The 26973-nt window shown below is 32.4% G+C and overlaps 1 protein-coding gene across 2 annotated transcripts in view; it reads right to left on the bottom strand.

Moving 5' to 3' along the window:
• LOC132732051 (GRIP1-associated protein 1-like) overlaps positions 1 to 26973 on the bottom strand; it is a 46904-nt gene that overhangs the window by 15409 nt on the left and 4522 nt on the right. Inside the window, exons 4-26 of one of the 2 annotated variants that reach the window (XM_060718397.1) lie at positions 26777 to 26803; positions 26458 to 26565; positions 23834 to 23987; positions 23165 to 23242; positions 22144 to 22185; positions 21266 to 21336; positions 20619 to 20666; positions 19564 to 19595; positions 18947 to 18994; positions 17818 to 17917; positions 16248 to 16325; positions 12406 to 12540; positions 11325 to 11420; positions 9347 to 9493; positions 8469 to 8582; positions 6529 to 6672; positions 5858 to 5932; positions 5037 to 5093; positions 4772 to 4871; positions 3349 to 3409; positions 2472 to 2535; positions 1939 to 2082; positions 555 to 648 (exon numbers count right to left, since the gene is read on the bottom strand). In XM_060718397.1, coding sequence (XP_060574380.1) covers positions 555 to 648; positions 1939 to 2082; positions 2472 to 2535; positions 3349 to 3409; positions 4772 to 4871; positions 5037 to 5093; positions 5858 to 5932; positions 6529 to 6672; positions 8469 to 8582; positions 9347 to 9493; positions 11325 to 11420; positions 12406 to 12540; positions 16248 to 16325; positions 17818 to 17917; positions 18947 to 18994; positions 19564 to 19595; positions 20619 to 20666; positions 21266 to 21336; positions 22144 to 22185; positions 23165 to 23242; positions 23834 to 23987; positions 26458 to 26565; positions 26777 to 26803 — 2017 coding nt within the window. The remainder of the gene's footprint in view (positions 1 to 554; positions 649 to 1938; positions 2083 to 2471; positions 2536 to 3348; positions 3410 to 4771; positions 4872 to 5036; positions 5094 to 5857; positions 5933 to 6528; positions 6673 to 8468; positions 8583 to 9346; positions 9494 to 11324; positions 11421 to 12405; positions 12541 to 16247; positions 16326 to 17817; positions 17918 to 18946; positions 18995 to 19563; positions 19596 to 20618; positions 20667 to 21265; positions 21337 to 22143; positions 22186 to 23164; positions 23243 to 23833; positions 23988 to 26457; positions 26566 to 26776; positions 26804 to 26973) is intronic. The other variant, XM_060718398.1, reaches the window with a different exon arrangement.

Genomic DNA, 26973 nt, shown 5'->3' on the forward strand with positions numbered 1-26973 from the left:
GTATATAAAAAATTTTTCATGTTCCTTTACACCGAGAGTGTTAACAGCAATAAAGAGCCAGACAAGCCAGAAACTAAGCAGCCTGATCATGCCCTGATAGTGTTAGCTGCTTAACATTATTTGTTTGATATTTAAATTCCTTCCACAAACATTAGAGGAGGGATAGGACTTCTAGTCCAGAGGTTGTGGATTCAAATTCCACAACTGGTGAGATTCTCTTTCAACTTCCATAATCCACACTGGTGTGATTACCAGTTATGACACCTAGGAAAAAAAGTCAACTCGCATCACTGAAAGCATAATTGAGCCGCGTCATGACAAAATCAACATAATGCGTTTCTGACCAACATGGATCCAGACCAGCCTGCGCATCCACGCAGTCTGATCAGGATCCATGCTGTTTGCTATCATTTTTCTACTTGTAATAGGGTTGGTAAGCGAATAGCATGGATCTTGATCAGTCAACGCGCATGCGCAGGCTGGTCTGGATCCATGCTGGTCGCAAACGCACTTTGTTGGTTTTATGTACTTTGTATTATAATATAACAACATACCTGTTCTACTCTCCATGACATAATGCTCTATTATTTTGGCTTTTTCTATTAAATCATTCGCCATTGCTGCCGTACTGGTCTCTAAGTGACGAACCTGGAATAATATTGAACTATGTGAGTAAATTTCTTAGACCAACTCTAACTAATACATAGTGTCTCACTGGGGTCACAGTGGATCTTAAATAGCAACAATGCTTTTTAACAACACTCCATTAGGACCTTTCAGAATTGTTTCATTTTTTTTAAATATCTTGAAAAATAAAAAAAGTTACAACCATTTGAATTTTGCTAAATCCATGATTTGTTTTTGAAAATTTCTGCTATAAAATATCATACTCTGAAAGTAAATAATAAATACAAAACAAGTATCTTATCTGAAATCAAATACAAAATATTGCAAATACAGTAGAACTTCTATGAGTCGAACTTCGATTAGTCGATTTTCTCGATGTGTCGAAGAAAAATGAAAGTCCCGACTTTCCCCCCTATATATTCCTTATAAAAACCTATTTATGAGTCGAAATTTTATGTGTCGAATTTTTCGATGTGTCGAGGTTTTTTCGTGGTCCGTATAAAGTAAATCTAGTGCAATTTACCACAAATAAGTCGAAGTCGTATTTTTTTGACACCTTTGATCTCGAGACAATTTTCACACCTTATCTGGCTGCGAAGACGATTTTCAATCAACTTGTGTGATAGGTGTTAATTACACAGCCGTGTGTTCAAACAACCTTTGTTTGCGATAAAATGTGTGATAAAATGCTTAAATCGTAACTATTTTAATTACCGTAGTGTTATTTGAAAGTAAACAGTAAGAACTACTTTCATTTGAAAACATCCTTGGCCCGGTGTCGCGTGAGAATAACACGCGAAATATTTACTATAAGCTGGTTTAGTTATCGCCCTTTCGTATTAATACGCCTTTTGTAACTCTTTTGTATATGTCAACGGGTAGTCCAAATAATTAGCCGTGAAAAACGTTATTTAACATGCTATATTTATCATTGTAAAATGTAAATGGAAAAACATGAAATATGTTACGTTATAAATCTTATAATTAGGACTAGTCAAGGGTCGAAATTTTGTCATGGAATTGAGCGCGATTCATGAGTCGAAGTCCCGATGTGTCGAAGTTTTTACGCAAGTCCCTTCAACTTCGACTTACCGAAGTTCTACTGTACATGTATTGTCAAATCATTCTTGAACAAACTGATAAAACTTAATAAAGCTAATATTATATTTTCATTTTCATACATTCTGTCCTGCTTATTGATATCTTAAATCACATCTCCAAGACTGGAAAAAATAGATTTTTCCTTAACTCATTATTGGTAACTCAGCTGAATTTCCATTGTATTTTTAAATAAAAAATTAAAATAAAAACCTTTTCTTCGAGGTCCCATTTTTCCTGCTGGACAGCAGCTAGTCTACCAAGCAATTCCTTGCTTTCATTTTCCAATCCCTCGTTCCTCACTGTACCTGGAAACTCGGAACTGGGTGACATAGGAGAACTCTGTGGTGATGTACTCTGTAAAAATGTTACATAGAAGATATACATTTTGTATTATCCAAAATCAGCATGAGGTGTTTCATAATGTAAACTTTGATAATTGAGTTCACCTTATCTTAAACAGAGACAATGCACAGTCCACCCAGGATATGATGAGATTTCAGGACTTCGTGATTTCTTCAACCAGGACAGAACAAATTGAGAAATCAGAAACTGTTGGGCTTCATTTATTTCTATTTTTGGTTTCACATTGTTCTTCTTTTTAAGGGAGGTAACTCCTTAAATTTCATCATCCATAGACATTTTCTGAAATACCGAAAATTGTTAACATTGTATATTTGGACGCATTCATTAATCAATACAAGTAACAATGGTTAATGATGGTATACAGATAACATTGTACTGACCATTACACTAGGATTTGTTCCATAAGATGCTAAAGTTCCCCCTCCACTCCATGATGATACAGAACTGAAATAACAAAATATATATATGAGCCGCGTCACGACAAAACCAACATAATGGGTTTGCGACCAGCATGGATCTAGACCAGCCTGCGCATCCCTGCAGTCTGATCAGGATCCATACTGTTTGCTATCAGTTTCTCTAATTGTTATAGGGTTTGTAAGCAAACAGCATGGATCCTGATCAGACTGGGCAGATGCGCAGGCTGGTCTGGATCCATGCTGGTCGCAAACGCACTATGTTGGTTTTGTCATGACGCGGCTCAATTACTGTACATATACTTACTTTAGTTTATACAAATTAATTTTAGTTTGATTGTGTTGAAAGCTTTAAGCTTAATGAAACATTCTCAAATCCATTCCTGGAACAGTCTAAGTTTCTTGCTCATGGAAACAACAGCTTGCCTTTCAGTTCTTACATGTATTTAACTTTCTAGACATAATATAACAGACAGCAAGTATAATTATTATTCAATAATCATTGTTTTGGTGTGTAAACAGATATATTACGCTAACAAGAGGTGCCAATAAGAAAGCTTCCTTAAAATGTCAAGCTCAAAGGTTTTTGTAGAAAATCAATTCCTTTTTGATTTCAAGAAAATAATTTCTGTAAGTCCCGCCTGCTATTTTTCCTGTGTAATTTACCATCTTAGAGCAAAGTAAATCACTGAAAACATGACCTAGTACAGTTTACAAAGCTAATGTACACAGGCATATGATGCTGTATGTGTGTTAACATGGAATACATGGGTATAGTAGTGTTTCATTTTGGATAAAAAATATGTTTATTGTTTCATAATTATCTGAAGGATCAATATACCTTTGGTCTTCCCGCCAGGAATCACTCATCATGTCTGGTGTACGGAATAAATCCTCAATGCCTGAAAATTCATATAGAAATTATATTCATAATTGGTAAAATAAAAACGAATGGAAATAAAAAAGAAATTTGATGTCCATTTGTGTACATAATTTTGCATCCTTAGTAATCTAAACATATAAACTGTTTACTTATAAAAACCTTGTATTACCAGAGCACAACACCTTAACATTTTAACAACAAGTTGGTAATTTTCTTACTTAAAAAAGTATAGATTAATCATTACCTCTTAATACAAACTATTTTGATATTCAACATTAGTAGGTTATATGAAAAAGATATCTTTAACAAGAACTGTCGGAGGACAGTAAAGCTCGACTATTCCAAAAGTTGTCACAAGGGTGATTCATTGAGTATAATAATGTTTACCTATATGAATACATAAAATTGTCCGAAAAGGTACAAACCTTTCAGTAATTATGGAGATACCAGCTTACACGCAAAAACTTAACCAAGAATTTCTAAGTCGAAAAAGGGGCATAATTATGTAAAAAAGCAAATCAGTGTTATGGGACTTGTGCCAATCATCTAAGATAATCACTGACAACAAGAGTGTGAAGTATCAATCCATTCCCTTCAGTAGTTATGGAGATACTAGCTTATACGCAAAAACTTAACCAAGAATTTCTAAGTCGAAAAAGGGGCATAATTATGTAAAAAAGCAAATCAGAGTTATGGGACTTGTGCCAATCATCTTAGATAATCACAGAGAACAAGTGTGTGAAGTTTCAATCAATTCCCTTCAGTAATTATGGAGATACCAGCTTACACGCAAAAACTAAACCAAGAATTTCTATGTTGAAAAAGGGGCATAATTATGTAAAAAAGCAAATCAGAGTTATGGGGCTTGTGCCAATCATCTTAGATAATCACAGAGAACAAGTGTGTGAAGTTTCAATCCATTCCCTTCAGTAGTTATGGAGATACCAGCTTACACGCAAAAACCTTAACCACAGGGACGCCGAAGCCGACGCCGACAAATGGGTGACTGCATTAGCTCGATTATTCTGCAAATTGTCGAGCTAAAAAAGCCTAAATAAAACAATTTTATTAAGTAAGGTCCTGTTTCCTCAAAACAAAAATATATATAAGAGCTCTGTGCGTGTTACAAATATTGTTACTAATATAAATTGAGCCGAGTCATGACGAAACCAACATAATGGGTTTGCGACAAGCATGGATCCAGACCAGCATGCGCATCCGCGCAGTCTGATCAGGATCCATGCTGTTTGCTTACAAACCCTATTACAAGTAGAGAAACTGATAGGGAACAGCATGGATCCTGAGCAGACTGCGCGGATGCAAACGCATTACGTTGGTTTTGTCATGACGCGGCTCAATTATGGCTACTCTAAATGCTTACTTTTATTGTGAGATCCATTAGATAAAACTTCCTGTAACCTTTCCTGAAGTTTATCTCCTCTTTTTCTTTCTGCATGAAGCTGTTTCTTCAGATCTTTTAACTATAAACACATGTATAAACATGTCAACATATTTATTCATACAGGGAAGTATATTTTTCTATATGATAGCAGAGCAAAGGAAATAACTGGCAGTTTCACAATTACTCTAAAATGAATTGTAAGAAGTATAGCATGAAGTCAACAATGGTAAAATTATCTACTTACCACTGATTTTCCTTTCTTTTCATGTACTTTTTTCTCATTTACACCATCTTTTATTTCCTGATAATATAAATAATTTAATGATTAAAAATATCTGGTTGACAAAAAAAAATATTGAGAAAATCTTTCCTGATAATATAAATAATCTAATGATTAAAAATATCTGGTTGACAAAAAAAAAATATTGAGAAAATCTAACATATAATTAAGCATGGCTAAATGATTTAAAGTGATCATGTCCAGCATTGACTCTGCAATTTTCTACAGGTAATTTTAGAGATTTCCATATCAAAACATTAAGAGTTAAGCCGCACAAGTCTCCAGTGTGGCAGCTAGAATCTGGTGTTACCCTGACCTGACCTTACACTGATGACTTATGACTGCTATATTTAGGAAATAATTATCAATCTTGAGTGCCTTGTTTTAGAATAATGCGTGGTTAGAGTTCAAATGTGTAGGAATATAATCACGAAGGCCGATTGGCATTATTTTTAATAACAAAGCATTTAAACAATAAACCTTGCATTATTATACTAAAATACAAGAAACATTAATACCTTTTTCCATTCTATCATTCTCATTAAAATGAGAATTGATAATATAAGTTGAACTACACTGAGCATAGAAGTAATTTTCCTGACATCATTTGGTTTACTGACGTCATATCTGATGTCATATGACATATAAGCATGGAAATAGTGTGAAGCATGTTAGAATATCACATTACGGACTCAAAGGGATGACTTTGAATGTTGATAGATAAACTTACGTTAAATGGTAAAGTTCTGATAAAATATAAAATGGAGTTACAAAATCAAACATACCTGTTTAAACTTTTTAACTTCTTCTTCTAAATTGGTAATAACTTGCTTCTGAGATTCTTCTGACTCCTTGAGTGACTAGAACAAACAGAAATTTCATGATGAACTTATGTTTGATGATTGGAAAATGTACCAAATTTAGAACATATTCTACAAACCTAAACATTTATTGAATCAAATTAACTTACTTGTACAGTATCAGCTTTATCATTCATTTTACAGCTGTAACTGCATATTACATACTACACTCAAGACGTTTATTGTTTGCCTTAAACTAATCATTTCTTCTTCATTTTTTTATTAGAAGGAAAGGGGGTGGGGGCATTACGTTGCACCAACACATTATAGGTCAAATTGCAACCATCAAGATTTTCTGGCGGATGAAGACTTTGGGTGCATCTTTGTGCATTATTTCAGGCACAGTACAGGTCATGGTGACTTTCCAGCTTTAATGGTGGAGGACTACCTTGGGTGCCTCTTTCAGGTACAAATGGGTACAATGTATCTGAGTAGAACCACCAACATTCTGTAAGCTAGCTGGATAGCTTCCTCACATACATGAATTAAAAGTCCCCAACATCTTTAATACAAAAATATCAGCAACTTAAAATTAATTAAAGAGAGTCATTATTGAATTTATAAGTTGCCTTATCATTTTAGAGTATAAAACTTACTTTAATTTCTGCCTGGAATGTGTTTGTAAGTTGTTCAATTTGTGTGGAATGTTCAGTTTTAAGAGATGTTATTTCCTCCTCGTGGTCAGTTTTCAAACTCAACAGTGTTGTTTCATTCTCATCTAAAGTCTTGTCCAGTGAGCCCTGATATTAATAAGGTTTTAATGTAGAATTAATTCAGTGATAAAAATCATCTCAAAGAAAGAACACATTTAAAAACTTGTTGTTATTTTCATTGCAAAAAAGCAACATTTCATTTACACCTTTTTAAACAAGTATAGTGCAAAATTATATATCCAAAATTACTTGTCAAGGGAAATAACCAGTCTACAAGGAGTTTATTTTTGTTTTCAGACATTTTCATAGAAATGGTTTATGGTATAAGTCTTTCAATCTAGAGAACAAATTCATGTCTGAAAGATATCATGGCAATATTATATTTTTGTTGTTGTATTTTTTGGTTCAGTTTTACATTGCAAAGTAGAAGTAAAATGGCATTTTTCAAGCTTTATCAGTGAAGGAAAAACTTGGTTTCCCCTTCATGCAATATTTAAGGGATGAACGGGCACCTGAGTAGAACCACTGATGTTCTGTAAGCTAGCTGTATAGCCTCCTCAGATGAAAAAATCTAAAGTCCCTGTAAGGATTCGAACCCATAGCAATGAGGGAAAAGTGGTTTGAGTATTAAGTCAAAGACCTAAACTACTCAGACACTAACACCCCTTTATTTTTAATACAGTCAAAAGTTTATTAAGCAACCGCACAAGGGAAACACCCAAAGTGGTCACTTAATGAAACGGTCTCTTAAGACAAAACATGATATAAAAGTCAAAATTTATAAATGACATCTTTCTTTCGGGTGGGAATGTTTTTCTACTTCATTTATATCAATGTTGAATAATTAGAACGCTCCGATAATCTAAATGGATGCTAATGTAAAAAATAACTTTCTGATATTTAATGACAAAACAGTTTTGATCCATTATGCACATGTGTGAGATTTTTTCAGAATATTTTAACTTCTCCGTTGTTTTTCCTTGTCTCCAACATGAAAACCCTAATAAGTGAAGATGTTTCCTGTTGTGCATTTTTTCATTTGAAATAAACAAACTACATCTAATTATTACGATTATTTAATTGCTGATCAAGTTCAAGGTCAATTCAATGCAGTCTAAATGTCAACAAGCCAAGCGTATACACTATCTCATTAGGGGCGGAGCGTTGCATTGTTTATTCAATATTACTGGATAATACAGGTCACGCGTATACTTAACTTCATTTGCATACACTAAAACGGTTTGTGAAATAGAGTTTTTCACACATTTATATGTTGTGTTTTGATTGTTGACATTTGTGATATTAGAGGTGGCATTCTCTAAAAACACAATTACTTGGCAGGTAAAAGTGGTCATTTGATGATTAGATTTATCTCAATTAGCTGAATAATTAGTGGTCGCTGGTCGCGTTGAGCAAAAGTCGCAATACATTAAAGAGACAAAGAGAAAATGATCGAGAGAATTTAAAGTGGTCGCTTAAGACAAAAGTCGCTTAATACACATGGTCGCATGGGCAAGTTAGACTGTATTACATGTATAGTGGACCAGCATGACATAGGTGAAGAAATAATCATCATATACAATTAGTGATACACTGTTTAATTATTTAAAGGTAAAATGTAGCATTAACAGTCTATTGACTGTCACATTTTGTAGTAGAAACAAACATTGCACAGGTAAACCTGTGAACAAAGGTCATCCTAACAAGATATCAGGCATGGTCTTCTATGCAAGTGGTCTTAATTTGGAGATTACTCTGTTAAATTTAATCAATGTCAAGAAATGGCCTTTATTTAAAAGGTGATCTTTATTTAAAGGCACATCCATTATTTAAAGGGTGGTCTTAATTCAAAGGTGGTCTTTAAAACAGGTTTGAGTGTATACCTCAGTATCTGACAACTTCCTCTCAAGCCAACCACATTTCTCTGACAGTGAGTTTATTTCTGTCTGTTTCTCCTCTAATGTTGATTTCAACTTTTCTAGTTCTGCATGCTTTTTCTACAACATATAAAGTCAAAGTCTAGCTCAAAAAAAAAGGTTTAATCAATTAAATATGGTCAGCATAAAGGAAGAAAATACTGCAAGTAATAAATGACAAGCTTTGTTTTTGAAACAGATCTGTTGCCATATATGGTTATATTATTGAATATAATATCAATATTATTTCTTTTATTCTATACAAGACGATCTCAATCAAAACTCAACAACAGAATAGGTGGGTGTTCCTACATTTTTTATTTTTTATTCTGTAGAACTAACAAATTGTACCAAATCAGCTAACTCCTCCTCACTCCATTGTTCATAATTTGTTGCAAGTGAATTTTTTCTTTCTGAACTACTTCAAGTCACAATTAACCTTAGTTTCTACTTCAAGTCACAATTAACCTTAGTTTATACAAATGTTAACAAGTTAATTCATCATTAATAATTGCTAAGTATTATACCAAACATGATAACGGTTTTGTACTAAGCCTAACAAAGCTACTCATGTTTATGTCACAGTCTGTCAGGACACTATAATTTACATTTCTTTCCCAAAACTAATATTAATGTTGATTATTTATATAAACATAAAACATAATCAAACATGTTGAAGATTGTGTTAATTACCAGTATGGTGTTTGTTTTAAATGTTTTTTTACGATATATAGAATTTAATAATAAACTATACATCAACATTTAACATCAGATTTTCTTTCAAGGTGAATGAGGTAAAGTTGAAAGAATAGCAGTAATAAATTTTGTCTCAACTATGGCATTACCTGCTCTTGATCTAGTTTTTGCTGTAAAGTTTTCAGTCTAACTTCATAATCATTCTCCATAGTTAACATTTGTTCTCTATGTTTATCACCATCTTTCTGATATTCTATAGCTAACTCATCCAGCATTGCCTTCCTTTTCTCTGCAAGCTGAAATAGTCATCACTTTATATTATCTAAAAGTTTACAAAAATATATAACAATCTCAAATATTAATCTTGTTTTTTGTTTTTTTTTTGTTAAGGATATATTTTTAATCAAATTGAAACTGTTAAGGTCATGTGTTGATGTCCCTGCTTTATTGTTAAAAGAACATAGATGCTCTGCTGTACATTATTTCAGGCATATCCCTGCTTTATTGTGAAAAAATACAGATGCCTCACTGTGCATTATTTCAGGTTTCAGTTTTATTTTGAAGAAGAAACTACAGATGTCCCACCATACATTATTTTAGGCATGTTCCAGATGAAACTACAGATGCCCAACCATACATTATTTCAGGCATGTTCCAGACATAACTACAGATGCCCCACCATACATTATTTCAGGCATGTTCCAGATGAAACTACAGATGCCCCACCATACATTATTTCAGGCATGTTCCAGCTGTATTGTGAAGAAGAAACTTCAGATGTTGAACTGTGCATTATTTCAGGCATATCCCTACTTTGTTGTGAAAAAAAATACAGATGACCCATTGTGCATTATTTTTGACATGTTCAGATTCATTGTGAATAGAAACTAAACATGCCTGATTGTGCATTATTTCATGTTTGTTCCACCTTCATTGTAAAGAAAAAACTACAGATCTCCCATTGTGCATTTTTTCAGGCATATCCCAATTTCATTGTGAAAAGAAACTATAGATGGCCTACTGTACATTATATCAGGGATATCCAGAAGAAACAACAGCTTGCATACTGTACATTATTTCAGGGATATCCAAAAGAAACAACAGATGGCCTACTGTACATTATTTCAGGCATATCCAAAAGAAACAACAGATGGCCTACTGTACATTATTTCAGGGATATCCAAAAGAAACAACAGATGGCCTACTGTATATTATTTCAGGCATATCCAAAAGAAACAACAGATGGCCTACTGTACATTATATCAGGGATATCCAAAAGAAACAACAGATGGCCTACTGTACATTATTTCAGGCATATCCAAAAGAAACAACAGCTTGCATACTGTACATTATTTCAGGGATATCCAAAAGAAACAACAGATGGCCTACTGTACATTATTTCAGGCATATCCAAAAGAAACAACAGATGGCCTACTATACATAATTTCAGGCATATCCAAAAGAAACAACAGATGGCCTACTGTACATTATTTCAGGCATATCCAAAAGAAACAACAGCTTGCGTACTGTACATTATTTCAGGCATATCCAAAAGAAACAACAGATGGCCTACTGTACATTATTTCAGGCATATCCAAAAGAAACAACAGATGGCATACTGTACATTATTTCAGGCATATCCAAAAGAAACAACAGATGGCCTACTGTACATTTTTTCAGGCATATCCAAAAGAAACAACAGATGGCCTACTGTACATTATTTCAGGCATATCTAAAGAAACAACAGATGGCCTACTGTACATTATTTCAAGCATATCCAAAAGAAACAACAGATGGCCTACTGTACATTATTTCAGGCATATCCAAAAGAAACAACAGATGGCCTACTGTACATTATTTCAGGCATATCCAAAAGAAACAACAGATGGCCTACTGTACATTATTTCAGGCATATCCAAAAGAAACAACAGATGGCCTACTGTACATTATTTCAGGCATATCCAAAAGAAACAACAAATGGCCTACTGTACATTATTTCAGGCATATCCAAAAGAAACAACAAATGGCCTACTGTACCTTATTTCAGGCATATGTAAGCATACTGGTAGAATAACCAACCTTTTTCAAAGCTGTATATGTATTTAAGTGATACATTTAAAGTTGTACCTTGTTAGCTTCCTGTGCAGATTGTATCTGTTTATCTCTGTCTTGTTGTAAGTGGAGAAGTTGTTGTGATGCCATCTCACTTGCCTTCTGACTCTCCTGATACAATAAAACACGCATAATTTTTCATCATAAACTAAAATCAACCCTGTCATAACACACATGTACAAAAATTTAATCCAGACACAGGATGCATTCATATAATGAAACCCACTTGTTTTACAATGTCAAATGCAAAAAGTTATTGCACTGTATCAAGTTAGTTGAGAATGAAAACTTGAAGTTAATTTATCAACAATAAGGATATCTTTGTTCTATTTAATTTATATATATAAAAAAAACTAAAACAGAAAAAGTAAAAGAAATTAAGATGAATAAATAAACTTAATTAACAATTACACATTTATTTCATAACTTATTTCATTGTTACAAAAAAAGAGGACAATTAACTAAAACTTACTTTTGAATTGCAAACATACATATATATGTATGCAAATTCATAAAATCTGAATACATATGGTTAGAAGATACAAATTAGAATTAGATAGTACAGTGACATATTTTAATTATTTAGTTACACTAGCTTATTGAAATTCTATTTAAATATTTATATGCATATACATGTATAACTAAAAATGTCCCAGAGGAAAGGCTGGAAGAAACATTTAGCTTTTGGTAATGCTAAACAGAAGAAATCCAATACCAAAATAAAATCCAACATGGCCATCACCAAATATAAGTTAAGTAAGTCTCAATCTACCACATGTCTTACATGACCTAATGTGAAGCAGTAATTACGAGCTTACTTTAATCAAATTGCGAAATTATTTGATTACGGATTATCAGTGCAGATTAACTTAACTTGTCTCTCTTAAAAGAACAACTGACCATATTTAAAGGCTATGAAATGCATAGGTAAACATAAATGTTTATATTATATAACACTGACAAGATCAATCGATGGCAGTAAAATTAAGCAATATGAGTATCACTCACAATAGGGTAGCAACTTTCACACATAAAAAAAAAATTATTAGTTTACAAGCATCCTAACCCATTACTGTTTTCTGTTTGAAATGTTTACCTCAAGTTGAGCAGACAGATCATCCCGTTTTTGTGTAAGCACGAGAATCTGTGATTGTAACTCCTTCACATGACTCTCATATTTCTGAGTTCTCTCTTGTATATGTTGATTCTCTATAATATCTGCCGCATTTATCTGAAGTACGGACAACTTCTTAAATAATAATCATATATCTACACAACTGTCTCAACATCATGCACCTAACCTGTGTAAATACCAGTACATCACACAATAGACAAACTCTGCCACTTTTGTCAAGGGAACTAAATACTGTAAAAATCAGGAACTATCTTACAGTGAAACCTGTATTAAAGAACACCTATGAATAAATGTAACCCTGTTAATACAGGCCATGCTTCAAAACCCTTCATTGATTAGATAAAACAGAGTTACCTCCAAATAAAGACCACTTGCCTATAAAGGTCATGTTTGGTCTCTTCTTTGGATGAACTTTATTCACAGGTTTGACTGTATATGGGAAATGAATAACATTGGAACATACAAACTGTCAACCAAACAGTCGTAGAAAACCATGTGCCTTATTTTGTGCTTATACTTATATATGATTCATAAAACACCCTTCATCACCTAACATCACTCTATTCTTTATGCAACAGGTTCTCTCATACTAAATATTAGTAAGTTTCATATAACACATGACTTGCATTTATTATATATGAGATGAGATAAGTGATTGTTAATGAATATTACAGCTAGAACCTTACAATATTTCTTTCTCTTTTTGCTACAATCTTTTAATTTTTATTACTGTTAATTATTTGAAGATAGCTGTTAAAAGAGAAAAGAGAGTAAAAAAGAATAGAGGTTTACACAGCAAATTAAACTCTGATTACCGATTGTGTATACATGTGTATATACTTATAAATTGTCTAAAATAACCTTGACCATAATGTAGATAACTTCATGGTATTAAAACAAGACTGTATTCACTGTATTAAACTAGTAATATGTAGTTTTTAATTCAAAAATCTAAAAACTAGTTATATGTAGTTTTTAATTCAAAAATCTAAAAACTAGTTATATGTAGTTTTTAATTCATAAATCTAAAAACTAGTTATATGTAGTTTTTAATTCATAAATCTAAAAACTAGTTATATGTAGTTTTTAATTCATAAATCTAAAAACTAGTTATATGTAGTTTTTAATTCATAAATCTAAGTCAGTAACATCTTCATTGTATTGAACTTGTAAAACATAGATTCTTATTCACAAACATAAGACAGAATCTGTAATATGTAGTTTCTAATTTATAAATCTAAGTCAGAAACACCTTCTATGTATTGAACTTGTAATATGTACATGTAGTTTCTACTTTCTAATTCATAATCTAAGTCAGAAACATCACACAAGCGTTGTCATTAGCATACAGACAATAATGATGTCCAACCATCTTTGTGCTTAACAGTTTAACTAAGGGCAAAGTATAAATATTCTAAACAAGAGGGCCATGATGGCCCTGAGGTCGCTCACCTGTATATAGGCCGCCCCAAACCCCCCCCCCCCCAAAAACATTGCAGGGCCAATTTAACCAAAGGGCTTTTATTTGCACAAACTTGGTAGACACCCATAAGAAAATGTTTCATGCTAAACATCTAAGCTCTAGCTCATTGGGCTATTTAAAAGAAGATTTTTTTAAAGTTTTTACTATACACATATAGTTAAAAACAATGACACGCCTGGGGCCGGGCCAGTTATGACCCCAGGGTTTTTATTTGAACAAACTTTGTAGACACTTACTAGAATATGTTTCATGCTTAATATCTAAACTCTAGCTATTTGGGTTTTTTCAAAGAAGATTTTAAGTTTTTGCTATACACATATAAGGAAAATCAATGACCCCGGGGCAGGGCCAATTTTGATCCCAGGTCTTTTATTTGAACAAACTTTGTAGACACTCACTAAAAGATGTTTCATGCTTAATATCTTAACTCTAGCTATTTGGGTTTTTTCAAAAAAGATTTTTTAAGTTTTTGCTATACACATATAAGGAAAATCAATGACCCCAGGGGCGGGGCCAATTTTGACCCCAGGGCTTTTATTTGAACAAACTTGGTAGACACCTATTAGAACATGTTTGATGCTAAATATCTTAACCATAGCTCTTTGAGTTCTTTAAAAGAAGATTTTTAAGTTTTAACTATATGCATATATAGGGAAAAATCAATGACCCCCCCCCCCCCCCACGGGCGGGGTCAATTTTGACCCCAGGGCTTTTATTTGAACAAACTTGGTAGACACTTATTAGAACATGTTTCATGCTAAATATCTTAGCTCTAACTCTTTTGGTTCTTTAAAAGAAGATTTTTTAAGTTTTTACTATATGCATATAGGGAAAATCAATGACCCCCTGGGGCGGGGCCAATTTTGACCCCAGGGCTTTTCTTTGAACAAACTTGATAGACACCTATTAGAACATGTTTGATGCTCAATATCTTAGCCATAGCTCTTTGAGTTCTTTAAAAGAAGATTTTTTAAGTTTTCACTATATGCATATAGGGAAAATCAATGACCCCCCGGGGCGGGGCCAATTTTGACCCCAGGGCTTTTATTTGAACAAACTTGGTAGACACTCACTAGAAGATGTTTCATGCCAAATATCTAAGCTCTAGCTCTTAGGGTTTTTTAAAAGAAGATATTTAAAGTTTTTTCTTTCGGTTGCCATGGCAACCAGAGTTCTGCATGGAATTAAATTCTTTGAACAATTTTTAAAGGTGACCACCAAAGGAACATTCCTGTGAAGTTTGGATGAAAATGGCCTTGTGGTTTATGAGGAGATGTCATTTAAAGTAAAAGTTTACGGACGACGGACGACGGACGGACGGACGACGGACGGACGACGGACGACAGACGCCGGACGAAAAGCGATCACAAAAGCTCACCCTGTCACTTTGTGACAGGTGAGCTAAAAAGGGCAATAATTCAGTGAAAATTCAATGTTATATATTAGAGTTATGGATCTTGATCAGTGACATACAATTATGTATCCAATGGAACAAATAAAGTTACACATTAAATTTAAGATATATTCTAATTAAGGACATCGAGTAGTTGTGGACATGGAACTTACACATGAAACTTAGACCAGGAATTTTCTTAGTTCACAAAGGGAAATAATTCTGCAAGGCGAATAATTCAACAAATATCAACACTGTGTTACAAGTCCCTAGTAAGTGACCTACTAGTATAACCCTACTGACCCGTGTAAAGTTTCTAAGAGTATACCTTCAGTAGTTAATCAGACATTGCAATTAAGACCTTAATCAAGCACAATATCAAGGCAAATGCTGACAAAAATGCATATGTCATTATAATGTCAGAAGGATAGTCCAACTATTGCAAAAATCAAGTAACAAATAGGATAAAATCTTTGGTAGAAAGGATGCCTGGTAAGGTATATTTGTAACAATTATTATTTCCTACGATTACAACTATTTTGAACAAAGCCTTTTTTACTAGTACTTTAACAATACCATGAAGTATCTCTTTTCTGTTAAATAAAAAACTTAAAAAAAAAAAAAAAAAAATCCCCACCCCATTTTCACTGAATTCTCAAATTAACAAATTAAAAATTCTGATTCTTCAACAAAATTTCTGATATGTTTGACTTTACAATAGGAATGAATTTATTAATCACATTTTACAATACAACATGTATTTGTTATCATTTTTTAATGAAGATAAATACACACTAGTCTTATAAATGTATATCTAATGTGGTTTTCTTGAGAATTCAATGTAATATCCAGATATTGTGCATAATTTTTAAATAAAATCATATAAAACTGTTACTATATATGGGGTTATACTGTTACTATGGTTACCTGCTGTTGCATCTGAGCCATTTTGTTCTGTAGTTGTTTAATAGCTTGATCTGAATTACTCTTAATCTCGTCTTGTATCTGACAATAAACATATACAGATCTATATTGTCATCATTATCAAGCAGATAAGAGGCAGTGATTAACAATACTAGTTTTAAAATATACAGGAAAGTTAAATATAAGGAAAATTGTATGAATGTACTATTCTGATGGTTTGTATCGCTGGAACTGATTGCGTCAAGTTGTATTCTCACAAGGCTGTACAACAAATCGGAACACAAGTTTATGCAATCAATAAGAGGAACAGAATCCATCTTAGTAGCATGTTCATGTAAATTTCCTTTTATTATATTTTCATTATATTCTGTATAACTTCAGTTACATGCATATTAACATACATTTGAACAAGAAGCACCTAGTTATTGTAATGCTGTTATGAGATGTGTTTGAATACATTTGACAACATTGATCATGTGAACAAGATGAAACACATTATTAGACTGATAATGAAGCAAAAACATGATTCAAATTTAAATTTTGGAAACTTTATATTATTTCATTTTATTATGAAATAATAAATATAATATACATCTTAAAATCTGTAAGATATATAATATGTAATTCTAATTTTCTTTGCAATTTTATTGCATTAACATCAATGTTTTGACATGCTTGACAGATCAATCAATCTTAATCGATACATTTGACTTTTCCCTCCATGGTCAACAAACTCCAATAACATAGACATGCTCAAAGGCAAAACACACAAGTAGTATGTCATTATCTTTGACACATAACTCAGGCCACTCAATGAATTTCAAAGTAATGAATACTGATACAGATTTTCATTATTTTTCAGTCGAAAATGAATGTATTTTCACCAGAAAACCTATAGATATATAACAAAAATAAATACATTATTATAATTATATATATCGATTATAAATAATATCTAACATACATTAACACCACAGATTTGATCCATATCAGTTAATAAATATTTTGACAAAACGGTGCCAATCCTTATGCAGCGTAATGACGTCATCCTAAGTATACAACTCATTCATAAACAGGCTAAAATGATGTTATTTCAAACATACAAGAACGATAAATTGGGCATTGATGTAAACACAAAACAATCAAGTCTAAGACGTAAGGTTTCATTGTTGAAAACTTGATAAAATAACTTTTTCTTATTATTTCTTTTGTTTAATAATTTCTATATCTTAGCAACAGTAAGGTGCGAAATCAATTATTGTTATACAAAAACATCACCGGAAGTTATTTCCGCTTGAAAAAATAAGAATAGTGATCTTCCTTATTTTACCTTGTTAGAATAGAAATAATATCAGTCTTAGCAGTGTTTATCTGCTTTTTATCACCGGTTTTGTCATTTTGATGCGAAAAAATTAACCACTCAGGCCTATCAAAACTTCAAAGCGGTGTCAAATAGCAGATAAACACCACTAAGACCGATATTATTTCTTAATTAACCTAATTACCTTCTATGTGTGAAAATTAGAAGGCCAATAATATAATGACAGAATATAGTATATAGTTATTCACCTACCTTCTGATATTTGGCAATCTCTTGCTGTAGTTTGGAGATCTGATCAGTGTAATATTTCTGATCTCTGTCCTTACTGAAGTGTAACTCTATCAGCTTGGCACTATAAGTATAATAAACATCACAATATAAAGAACAATAAAGCAAAATATAGCAGAGTATAATGCATTTATAATGTTTCTTATATAAAAGATATTGTATGTGTTATAGTGGTATAATATGTTATGTGTATCATAGTTTGGGGACCTTTCTGTCAAAATATGTCAGACTTTAATCATAATAATACTCGTACAAACACATGCACAGTGCTTTTACTGGAGTGCAAGTATTAGTTACCTGCACTCCAGAGGCTGAGCATGCCCATGATTGGCTCATTTTTGCTGGGGTTTACTTATTGTGATCACAGAGAAAGGGAAAGCGACAGAAATATCATATTCAGATGCTCGTTCATTGGTTACTTTTTCCAGGAATTCATATTGTGACAATAGGGAGCGTGTTTTTATGTTTGACTATGATACATAACAGAAAGATTATCAAAACACTCGGCTATCTGATAAATACTCGGGGGCTACACCCCCTCGTAAAAATCAGATAGCCTTGTGTTTTGATGCTCTTTCTATTAAGTAGAACTTGTGAGAAGTAATCAAACCAATGAATAGTTAGGAGCAAATTTGTAGTTAAGGTTAAAACCAGTCTTTGTTGGATTTGAAATATTTATATATCTCAACCTACTATCTGCCCTTGAATTTAGCAAAAATGTCCAATTCAAGGGCAGATAATGCAAAAATGAGAATGGTCACCCCAATTTTTTTTTTTCACTTAAAATGTTTCTGTTATCATATTCCAACAACATGCCAAGTTTAAAGACATTCTATTTAACAGTTTTTATTTTGCTATATGTCCATATGAAAACTCCCAAAAACGTTCTAAAGGTAATACCTTACGCTAGCGACATCAACAAAATTTGAATGATTATCTCCATTTTCTTTAACAAACAGTTTAAATTTTGAAATAAAATGTAATACCAGAGATTCATTCAAGTAATCAAATTTAAAACAAACCCAATGAGTGGGACTATATGCAACATTATGATTATTACAATTTTTATAGATTTGACAGTCTGAATATTTACTTTAGATCTCTGAAAGAGCTTTCTTTTTCTCCTTGTAACTGCACATAACTGAAATAAAATAAGACAAAATGTGATGAAAATGTCAAACCGAAAGGTTAAACATGAAATTAAAATCATGACAGACAAAAAAAAATCATTAAAGTAATCACAACTCTACCGATAAATCTGGAGACTAAGCAGGCAAAAAACTTGTTTTCAAAATAACGTTTATATATCTACTTTAAATAAATAAGTCCAACATACACGCAAAATAATTTATCGTTAGTTTCATCTTATTGCTATAAGGAAGCTTATCTTACATATTACTAGTTATAAGGTATCGTTATCTGATTACAATAATGAACACAATATGCACTGCCTTGTCTGTAAAAATTCTAAGTTAAAAAAAGGGCACAAGTCTAAAAATATTGCTTTCAGAATTATGCCCCTTGTCTAAAAACTTCACGTTGTCATGATAAGCAAGTATACCAAGTTTCATGTTGACAACTTTGAAATGTTTAAATAATGGGCTATATTAAAGTTTTTGCACAAAGACAACGATTAGGCAACATTCATAATAACCCAGTTTTTTCTTTGAAACAGACGAGCTAAAAAATGGTGTCTAAACTTTTTCCTACCTTTCTTGCTTCTTTTTTAACTTTTCAGTCAACTGTAATACATTGGAAGAAAACATTTATTTACAAAGTTTAAGAAGAAACAATTACAATAGTATGTTTTGAATGAAAAAATACTCAAGCTAATTAGGTTCCTTCAATAAACTGAGCTTTTAATGATATTTAGGGGACCACCTATAATTATATGAGCTGCGTCATGACAAAACCAATATAATGGGTTTGCGACCAGCATGGATCCACGCAGTCTGATCAGGATCCATGCTGTTCGCTTACAAACCCTTAACAAGTAGAGAAACTGACAGCAAACAGCATGGATCCTGATTAGACTGCGCGGATGCGCAGGCTGGTGGTTGCAAACCCATTATGTTGGTTTTTGTCGTGACCCGGCTTATATTTGTTATAACTGGATATCATTATATCCGAGAGGCAACCAATATGAAAACAAGTGTTAGGACCATGGCAACAGTATCATTATAAGCATTATATCATTAAAAAGAGGTATTGTTATAAGTTGAGCTTACTGTATATAAATATCAGTACAAAAAATTTGTGTTTTATAACCCTTAACTTCTACATAGAAAAAGTGGAAAAGTCATGCTTTTAAATTGGAAATATTCATTGTAAATACATGTATAGGGAAATTTGATATTAAAGTGCATATATTTAGCATCAATGTATATACATATACATTCTGATTAGACTATAATGTTTTTGTTTGATTGGGTTTTACGTCACACCGACACAGTATAGGTAATATGGCGATGTTCCAGCTTTACTGGTGGAGGAAGACCTTAGGTGCCTTTCCGTTCTGTAAGCTAGCTGGATAGCTTTCTTACATGAAAGAATCAAAAGTCCCTGTGGTCAACGACTTTAACCACTCGACCATGGACGCCCCAGACTATAATGTATGTAAAGGTTCTGAATAATGGATTGTAAAGTATTGATAAGTACAATAACTGAGGCTTATCATATTATCTTTTCTTTGTAGTTTGTGGTGTACTATAACTGGTGTTGTTTTGGGTTTTTTTAATGAAAATGAAAAATAAGCAATTTAATACCTTTTCTAATTCATCTTTCAAACTTTTAACTTCTTCTTTATGGCTCTCCTTTATTAAAAAGCATTAAATCATTTAATTAAAAAAATAAAACAAACAAAAAAAACTCTAATCAATGAAACTTAAGTTGAGAGAAACTCTTAACAACTAAATAGATAACCTCTTATCTCTTTATTAACTCTTCCACCAAACAATCAGCAACAGCAACTCTTAACATGCCATAACTCTTAATATGCCATATTGATAACATAATTCCCATCAGCACACATTGTATGAACTTTGGTTAACAAACTTATTTTGTTAGTTACTTGTATAAACCAAGATAACCAAAAGGTTAACTTACCAAAATGGTTTATATTAAACCAAGATAACCAAAATGGTTAAAATTAACTGCTGGTTAAACTAACCAATATCAGTCCCTACATGCAACTTTAACCAATGTTTATACAATAGGGTGCTGGTTGATCAAACTTTGAAATAAACTCATTTATCCACACTAGTCTTGTACTATTTCCAAAAAAAAGGAGTTAAACTCTTGTATTAATAAACAAATTTTCACAAAACTTGCAGAGCAGCAGTTTCAAATTTATTAAAAAATAAAAATGTCTTACACACTCCTTCATAATGACTTGAATATTAACTTTTATTACCTCATTTTCTGAGAGTTTTTGTTTGATCATCCTCTTTTCTTCAGCCTCAGTGTCTACACTCAACTTCAGTTCTAAAATAAAGTAAAGTATTATTCTTTAATGATAAAGTATGATAAATTTGTTACCTAATTAAATGTGTCATACATATACCAGTGCATGTACATATGAGCCGCGTCATGACAAAACCAACATAATGGGTTTGTGACCAGCATGGATCCAGACCAGCCTGCGCATCCGTGCAGTCAGATCAGGATCCATGCTGTTCGCTATCAGTTTCTCTACTTGTTATAGGGTTTTTAAGCGAACAGCATGGATCCTGATCAGACTGCACGGATGCTGTCTATTTTCTATTGGGAACGGTGCCATTTTCCGGTATCAGTTATATAAGGAAAAGAAACACTGTGTTTGAATAGCGAAAAATGCAGACCATGTGCGCAGAGGTGCCTGCTGATCTTGGTCTGCCCTGGTCAAAGAGCTGCCAGCCGGCTTATGGTTACTTTGCTTTTCAATTCTTATATCAGTACCTTTCCCCTAATATATTTTTTTCAAACATGCATCATTACACATTAAAATCATGCTTTTACATCAAATATAACCCTTTAAATATTCTCAAATTATTAACCTTTCACTTCTATATTTTTTTGATAATTTTCAGAAATTATTGATTAAAGATTGTTATTATTAAAGGGCCAGTGCATCAATTCATGGATTTTTACAAGTACAAACTACTTGTGTATGAAAATTGATACAAATTGTGCAAAATAATACTTGCATATGTATAATTTAAAAGCTTTTTACATTTCCTAAAATACTTTACAATCATTGATTGGAATAAACTAAACTAAAGGACAAGAAAAATATTGTGAAACACTGCTTACCATCAATTTTTTTCTGTAATGTTTCAACATCTGTTATGTTACCTAAAAATTAGAAAATACAATCTTATAATACTGTTTCTTTTTATTTTTTTTTTTCTTCAAATAACTAGCATGTGCTGGAAAAGTGGTATTACAGTTTTATCCACATTATGGTACTATTCCGCAATTCCTACATCCTAAAGTTTACATTTTACATCGGACATGTTTTCAAAAGCTTACATTTTACATCTGATTTAATTAATCTATCTGACTGTATTTTATAGTAAATGGTATCAAAATTTTTGAATCCTTGGATATTTATATTATATGGTTAATACACCATCTTTGTGCACATACATCTGCAGAAGCACAAAGACACATTTAAAGCAAATACAGTCTGAGGTATTCTGCAGACATTATTGCATCAAAAAATCAAAAACAGGTGCTTTAGCATTATTCTGGCATAGAACTATATGCATGATTTGGTAGTTTTGAGTTCCATCTTTTCTTTTTTAAGAAAGGAGACCTGTCTCATATTGCTTTAAATGCAGGAGTGTGATGTCTGTTGACAATTTCCTTTTGTGAAATCATGCATATTAAATTCCTACAATATCGGTGCAAGCTTGCCTGACTTTATCCATTAATGCATGCTTTCTTCTCTGTTAATATACTTTGTGTGTACAGTACATGTATAAATAGTTAAAGACCAGAGATGTGTCTAAATTACATGGATGCCCTCATTACATACATGTATGTTTGGACATCAAATAAGAATAAATATGTTGATGGGACAAGTAAGTAGGTATTTCATCAATTTTTTTGCAACAAATGACCTATAAAATTAAAGACAGATGGCTGTTGTTTAAAACTTAATTTAAGAGTGACAGAGCACAAAGTTTCCATGTGCATCAAATCAAATAAAACAGTCATTGCTTAAAATCAAACTTAACACTTATTTCATTGTAAATTTTTATATACATGTATATGCATTATTCATTTAATCATTTTACATATACATGTATCTTAACAAAATGTATCTTACCATCAGATGTTGTCACTGATTCTGCAGCCTCACTGTCATCTTCATTTTCACTCTTACTTAATGTCTTGGACTGCATTTCTAAACATATATTAATGTGTTGGTCAATAAAACATTTAATACTTAAAATAAATTACACCCTAAAGTGTCAACATGTAATCAATAATCTAAATGTTGATCTTTACTCAATATTCTATGGTTCAAAAATAGCACTTTAAGTCAGAGGATTTATCACAAAATTTGATTTTAATAACTTGTCTCATTACTTATTTTTAATAACTGAATAACTAATTGATTAATTCTTGATACCATTATATATCTTTTTACTTGTAAATAGTTAAATCAACCATGAATATGTAATGCATAAGATCTACTTTTTGAAGCATAAGAATTAAGATAGACACCCAAGGTGTCCTCCATGTATCTATTAAATCATCAACATAAACATGGGCGAATACTATGATTACAGTAAGATTTTCTCACAGTAAAATAGCACAAAATAATAGAATCATCATACTCTCACAAACATTTGTTTTTCTTTATTTTATATCCTGGCTTCTTATATTTTCAATGGTGTAAGAACATTTTTTCTGGCAAAAAATTAATACCGTTACTTTTACCAAACTAAAATTAAAGCTAAGTGATTAACTTCATAAAATACAGAACAATTACCTGACAAACTCTTCTGTAAAGCAGCATTTTGCGCCTGTAACCTTCGTACTTCATCCTCCAAGTGTGACGACACCTCACTAGCTCCTTGATTACCTCCCTTGTTCTCCTTTAACTCAGACAACTGTTTCTCTAAGTCTTCATTGCTTGATACAAGCTGGTATTTAAACAAAATGATAAACAATACATCATAGTCAAGTCATTGTCACTTTTATAACCAATAATTTTTTAATTATTCAAGATAAAGCACATAATTAGAACAAGAGGGCCATGATGGCCCTGAGTCGCTCACCAGAAACAACTGCTTTCCAGTGTTGGAATGTCAATATATTCTAATATTAAATTTGAGCATAGAATATGTTTAAACAATAATTTGAAGAAATGCCATGACCTGGGGTATTTAAGCTTTAGCTTAAAAGGGGCTAATCAAATTAATATGAGCAAACTTGATAAAAGACTACTTAAGAATGCTACAAAGTTTGGTGATCATCTATCAATTATTTCAGTAGGAAATGATGTTCGAAGGTTTTTTTCTATTATTCTATTTTTAGCTTTAGTGGCCCCTAAAAGGGGCTAATCAAATTAATATGGGCAAACTTAATAAAAGACTACCCGAGAATGCTATAGACAAAAGTTGGTGATCATCCATCAATTAGTTCTGTAGCAATAGACGTTTAAATGTATATCTATTTTTAATTTTAGCGGCCCCTAAAAGGGGCTAATCAAAATAATATGAGCAAACTTGATAAAAGACTACCCAACAATGCTACAGACAAAATTTGGTGATCATCCATCCATTAGTTCTGTAGAAATAGACATTTAAAGGTATTTCTATTTTTAGTTTAAGCGGCCCCTAAAAGGGGCCAATCAAAATAATATGAGCAAACTTGATAAAAGACTACCTAAGAATGCTACAGACAAAGTTTGGTGATCATCCATCAATTAGTTCTCTAGAAATAGACATTTAAAGGTATTTCTATTTTTAGCTTTAGCGGCCCCTAAAAGGGGCCAATCAAAATAATATGAGCAAACTTGATAAAAGACTACCTAAGAATGCTACAGACAAAGTTTGGTGATCATCCATCAATTAGTTCTCTAGAAATAGACATTTAAAGGTATTTCAATTTTTAGCTTTAGCGGCCCCTAAAAGGGGCCAATCAAATTAATATGAGCAAAATTGATAAAACACTACCCGAGAATGCTACAGACAAAGTTTGGAGATCAGCCATCAATTAGTTCTGTAGGAGAAGATGTATAAAGGTTTTTCTATTTTTAGCCCTAGAGACCTCTAAAAGGGGCCAATCAAACTAATATTAGCAAACTTGATAAAAGACTACCCAACAATGCTACAGACAAAGTTTGGTAATCAATCAATTAGTTCTCTAGAAATAGACATTTATCGGTATTTCTATTTTTAGCTTTAGCTGCCCCTAAAAGGGGCCAATCAAATTAATATGAGCAAACTTGATAAAACACTACCCAAGAATGCTACAGACAAAGTTTGGTGATCATCCATCCAGTAGTTCTGTAGAAGAAGATGTTTAAAGGTGTTTCTATTTTTAGCCCCTGAGACCCCTAAAAGGGGCCAATCAAATTAATATGAGCAAACTTGATAAAACACTACCTAAGAATGCTACAAACAAAGTTTGGTGATAATACATCAATTAGTTCTGTAGAAATAAATGTTTAAAGGTTTTTCTATTTTTAGCTTTTGCGGCCCCTAAAAGGGGCTAATCAAATTAATATGAGCAAACTTGATAAAAGACTACCCAAGAATGCTACAGACAAAGTTTGGTGATCATCCATCCAGTAGTTCTGTAGAAGAAGATGTTTAAAGGTTTTTCTATTTTTAGCCCTAGAGACCCCTAAAAGAGGCCAATCAAATTTATATGAGCAAACTTGATAAAACACTACCCAAGAATGCTACAGACAAAGTTTGGTGATCATCCATCTATTAGTTCTGTAGAAGAAGATGTTTAAAGGTTTTTCTATTTTTAGCTCTGCTGACCCCTAAAAGGGGCCAATTGGAAGGACATGAGCAAATTCAAGTGTGACTGTCACAAGGATGCTACAAACAAAATTTGAAGTAAATCTGTCCAGTAGTTTCAGAGAAGAAGACGATTGTTGACGCATGACGACGGACGATGGACGCCGGAGCATCCCCCTTTGATACTAATAGCTCACCCTGAGCCTTCGGCTCTGGTGAGCTAACAAGAAAGAAATGTAAATATGAAGAAAAAGATATTTTTTCATGTGTAAGAATAAAATATTACAAAAGAATGAAAACAATTACCTTTCATGATGAGTGTAGCATAAGTTAATGTAACAAGAGCTGTCAGTAGGACAGCATGCTCAACTGTTCTCAGTGTTTGATAGTAAAACAAGAGCCTGCATAACGTAAAATTTTGTAAGTTCAAAAAGGGCCATAATTCTGTCAAAATCTATGTCAAAATTATGAGCCTAGGAGAATGACCTCCTACTATGCTCTCAGATAAGTGTGTGAAGTTTCTAACCATTCAGTTCAGTAATTTTTGAGATACCAACATGCGAGTAAATACTTAACCAAAGTATATCACCTACATCGGGCTAAAATATAAATACATATAAAGATTGCAATTTTTACTTACATTAGTAAGTTCCTGCATTAATGTTTGATTCTGCACTCTAAAATCATCTTCTTGACTTTGTAACTTCATTTGTAAGTTATCGGCTTCTTGCAACAACATTTCCACCTCCTGATATAATAAAACACAACAAAAGATCGTTGAAACAGAGGCGTAACTACTTAACATTCATTGTCTTTTGTCGATCTTCAAAAATCAAAAACTTTTGGATTAGGAAGGATAAGTGACAAAAACTTTGTAGTTTCAGTTAATTGTTGAGGGTGAGCAAGTACATGTACTTACATATTAATAACCTAAGTTTAAATAAAAATCATGTACAAACCTTTGCTTTCTTGCTCTTGTTGATGGCCTGTAAATATATCATAAAAACAGTTATAATTAAAACTTAAGCATGAAAATACATTTATTTGTGCATCAATATATTCAAAAAATTATTGAGTGTAAAAACAATAAACTCACAAATTGTAAAATTTTAAATATTACAATGCATTGTATCATATTGATTTTACAATATTTGCT

Source organism: Ruditapes philippinarum, unplaced genomic scaffold, assembly GCF_026571515.1.
Source record: "Ruditapes philippinarum isolate M1 unplaced genomic scaffold, ASM2657151v2 ctg2926_1_1_1_1, whole genome shotgun sequence".
In the NCBI taxonomy this organism is placed as follows: Eukaryota; Metazoa; Mollusca; class Bivalvia; order Venerida; family Veneridae; genus Ruditapes; species Ruditapes philippinarum.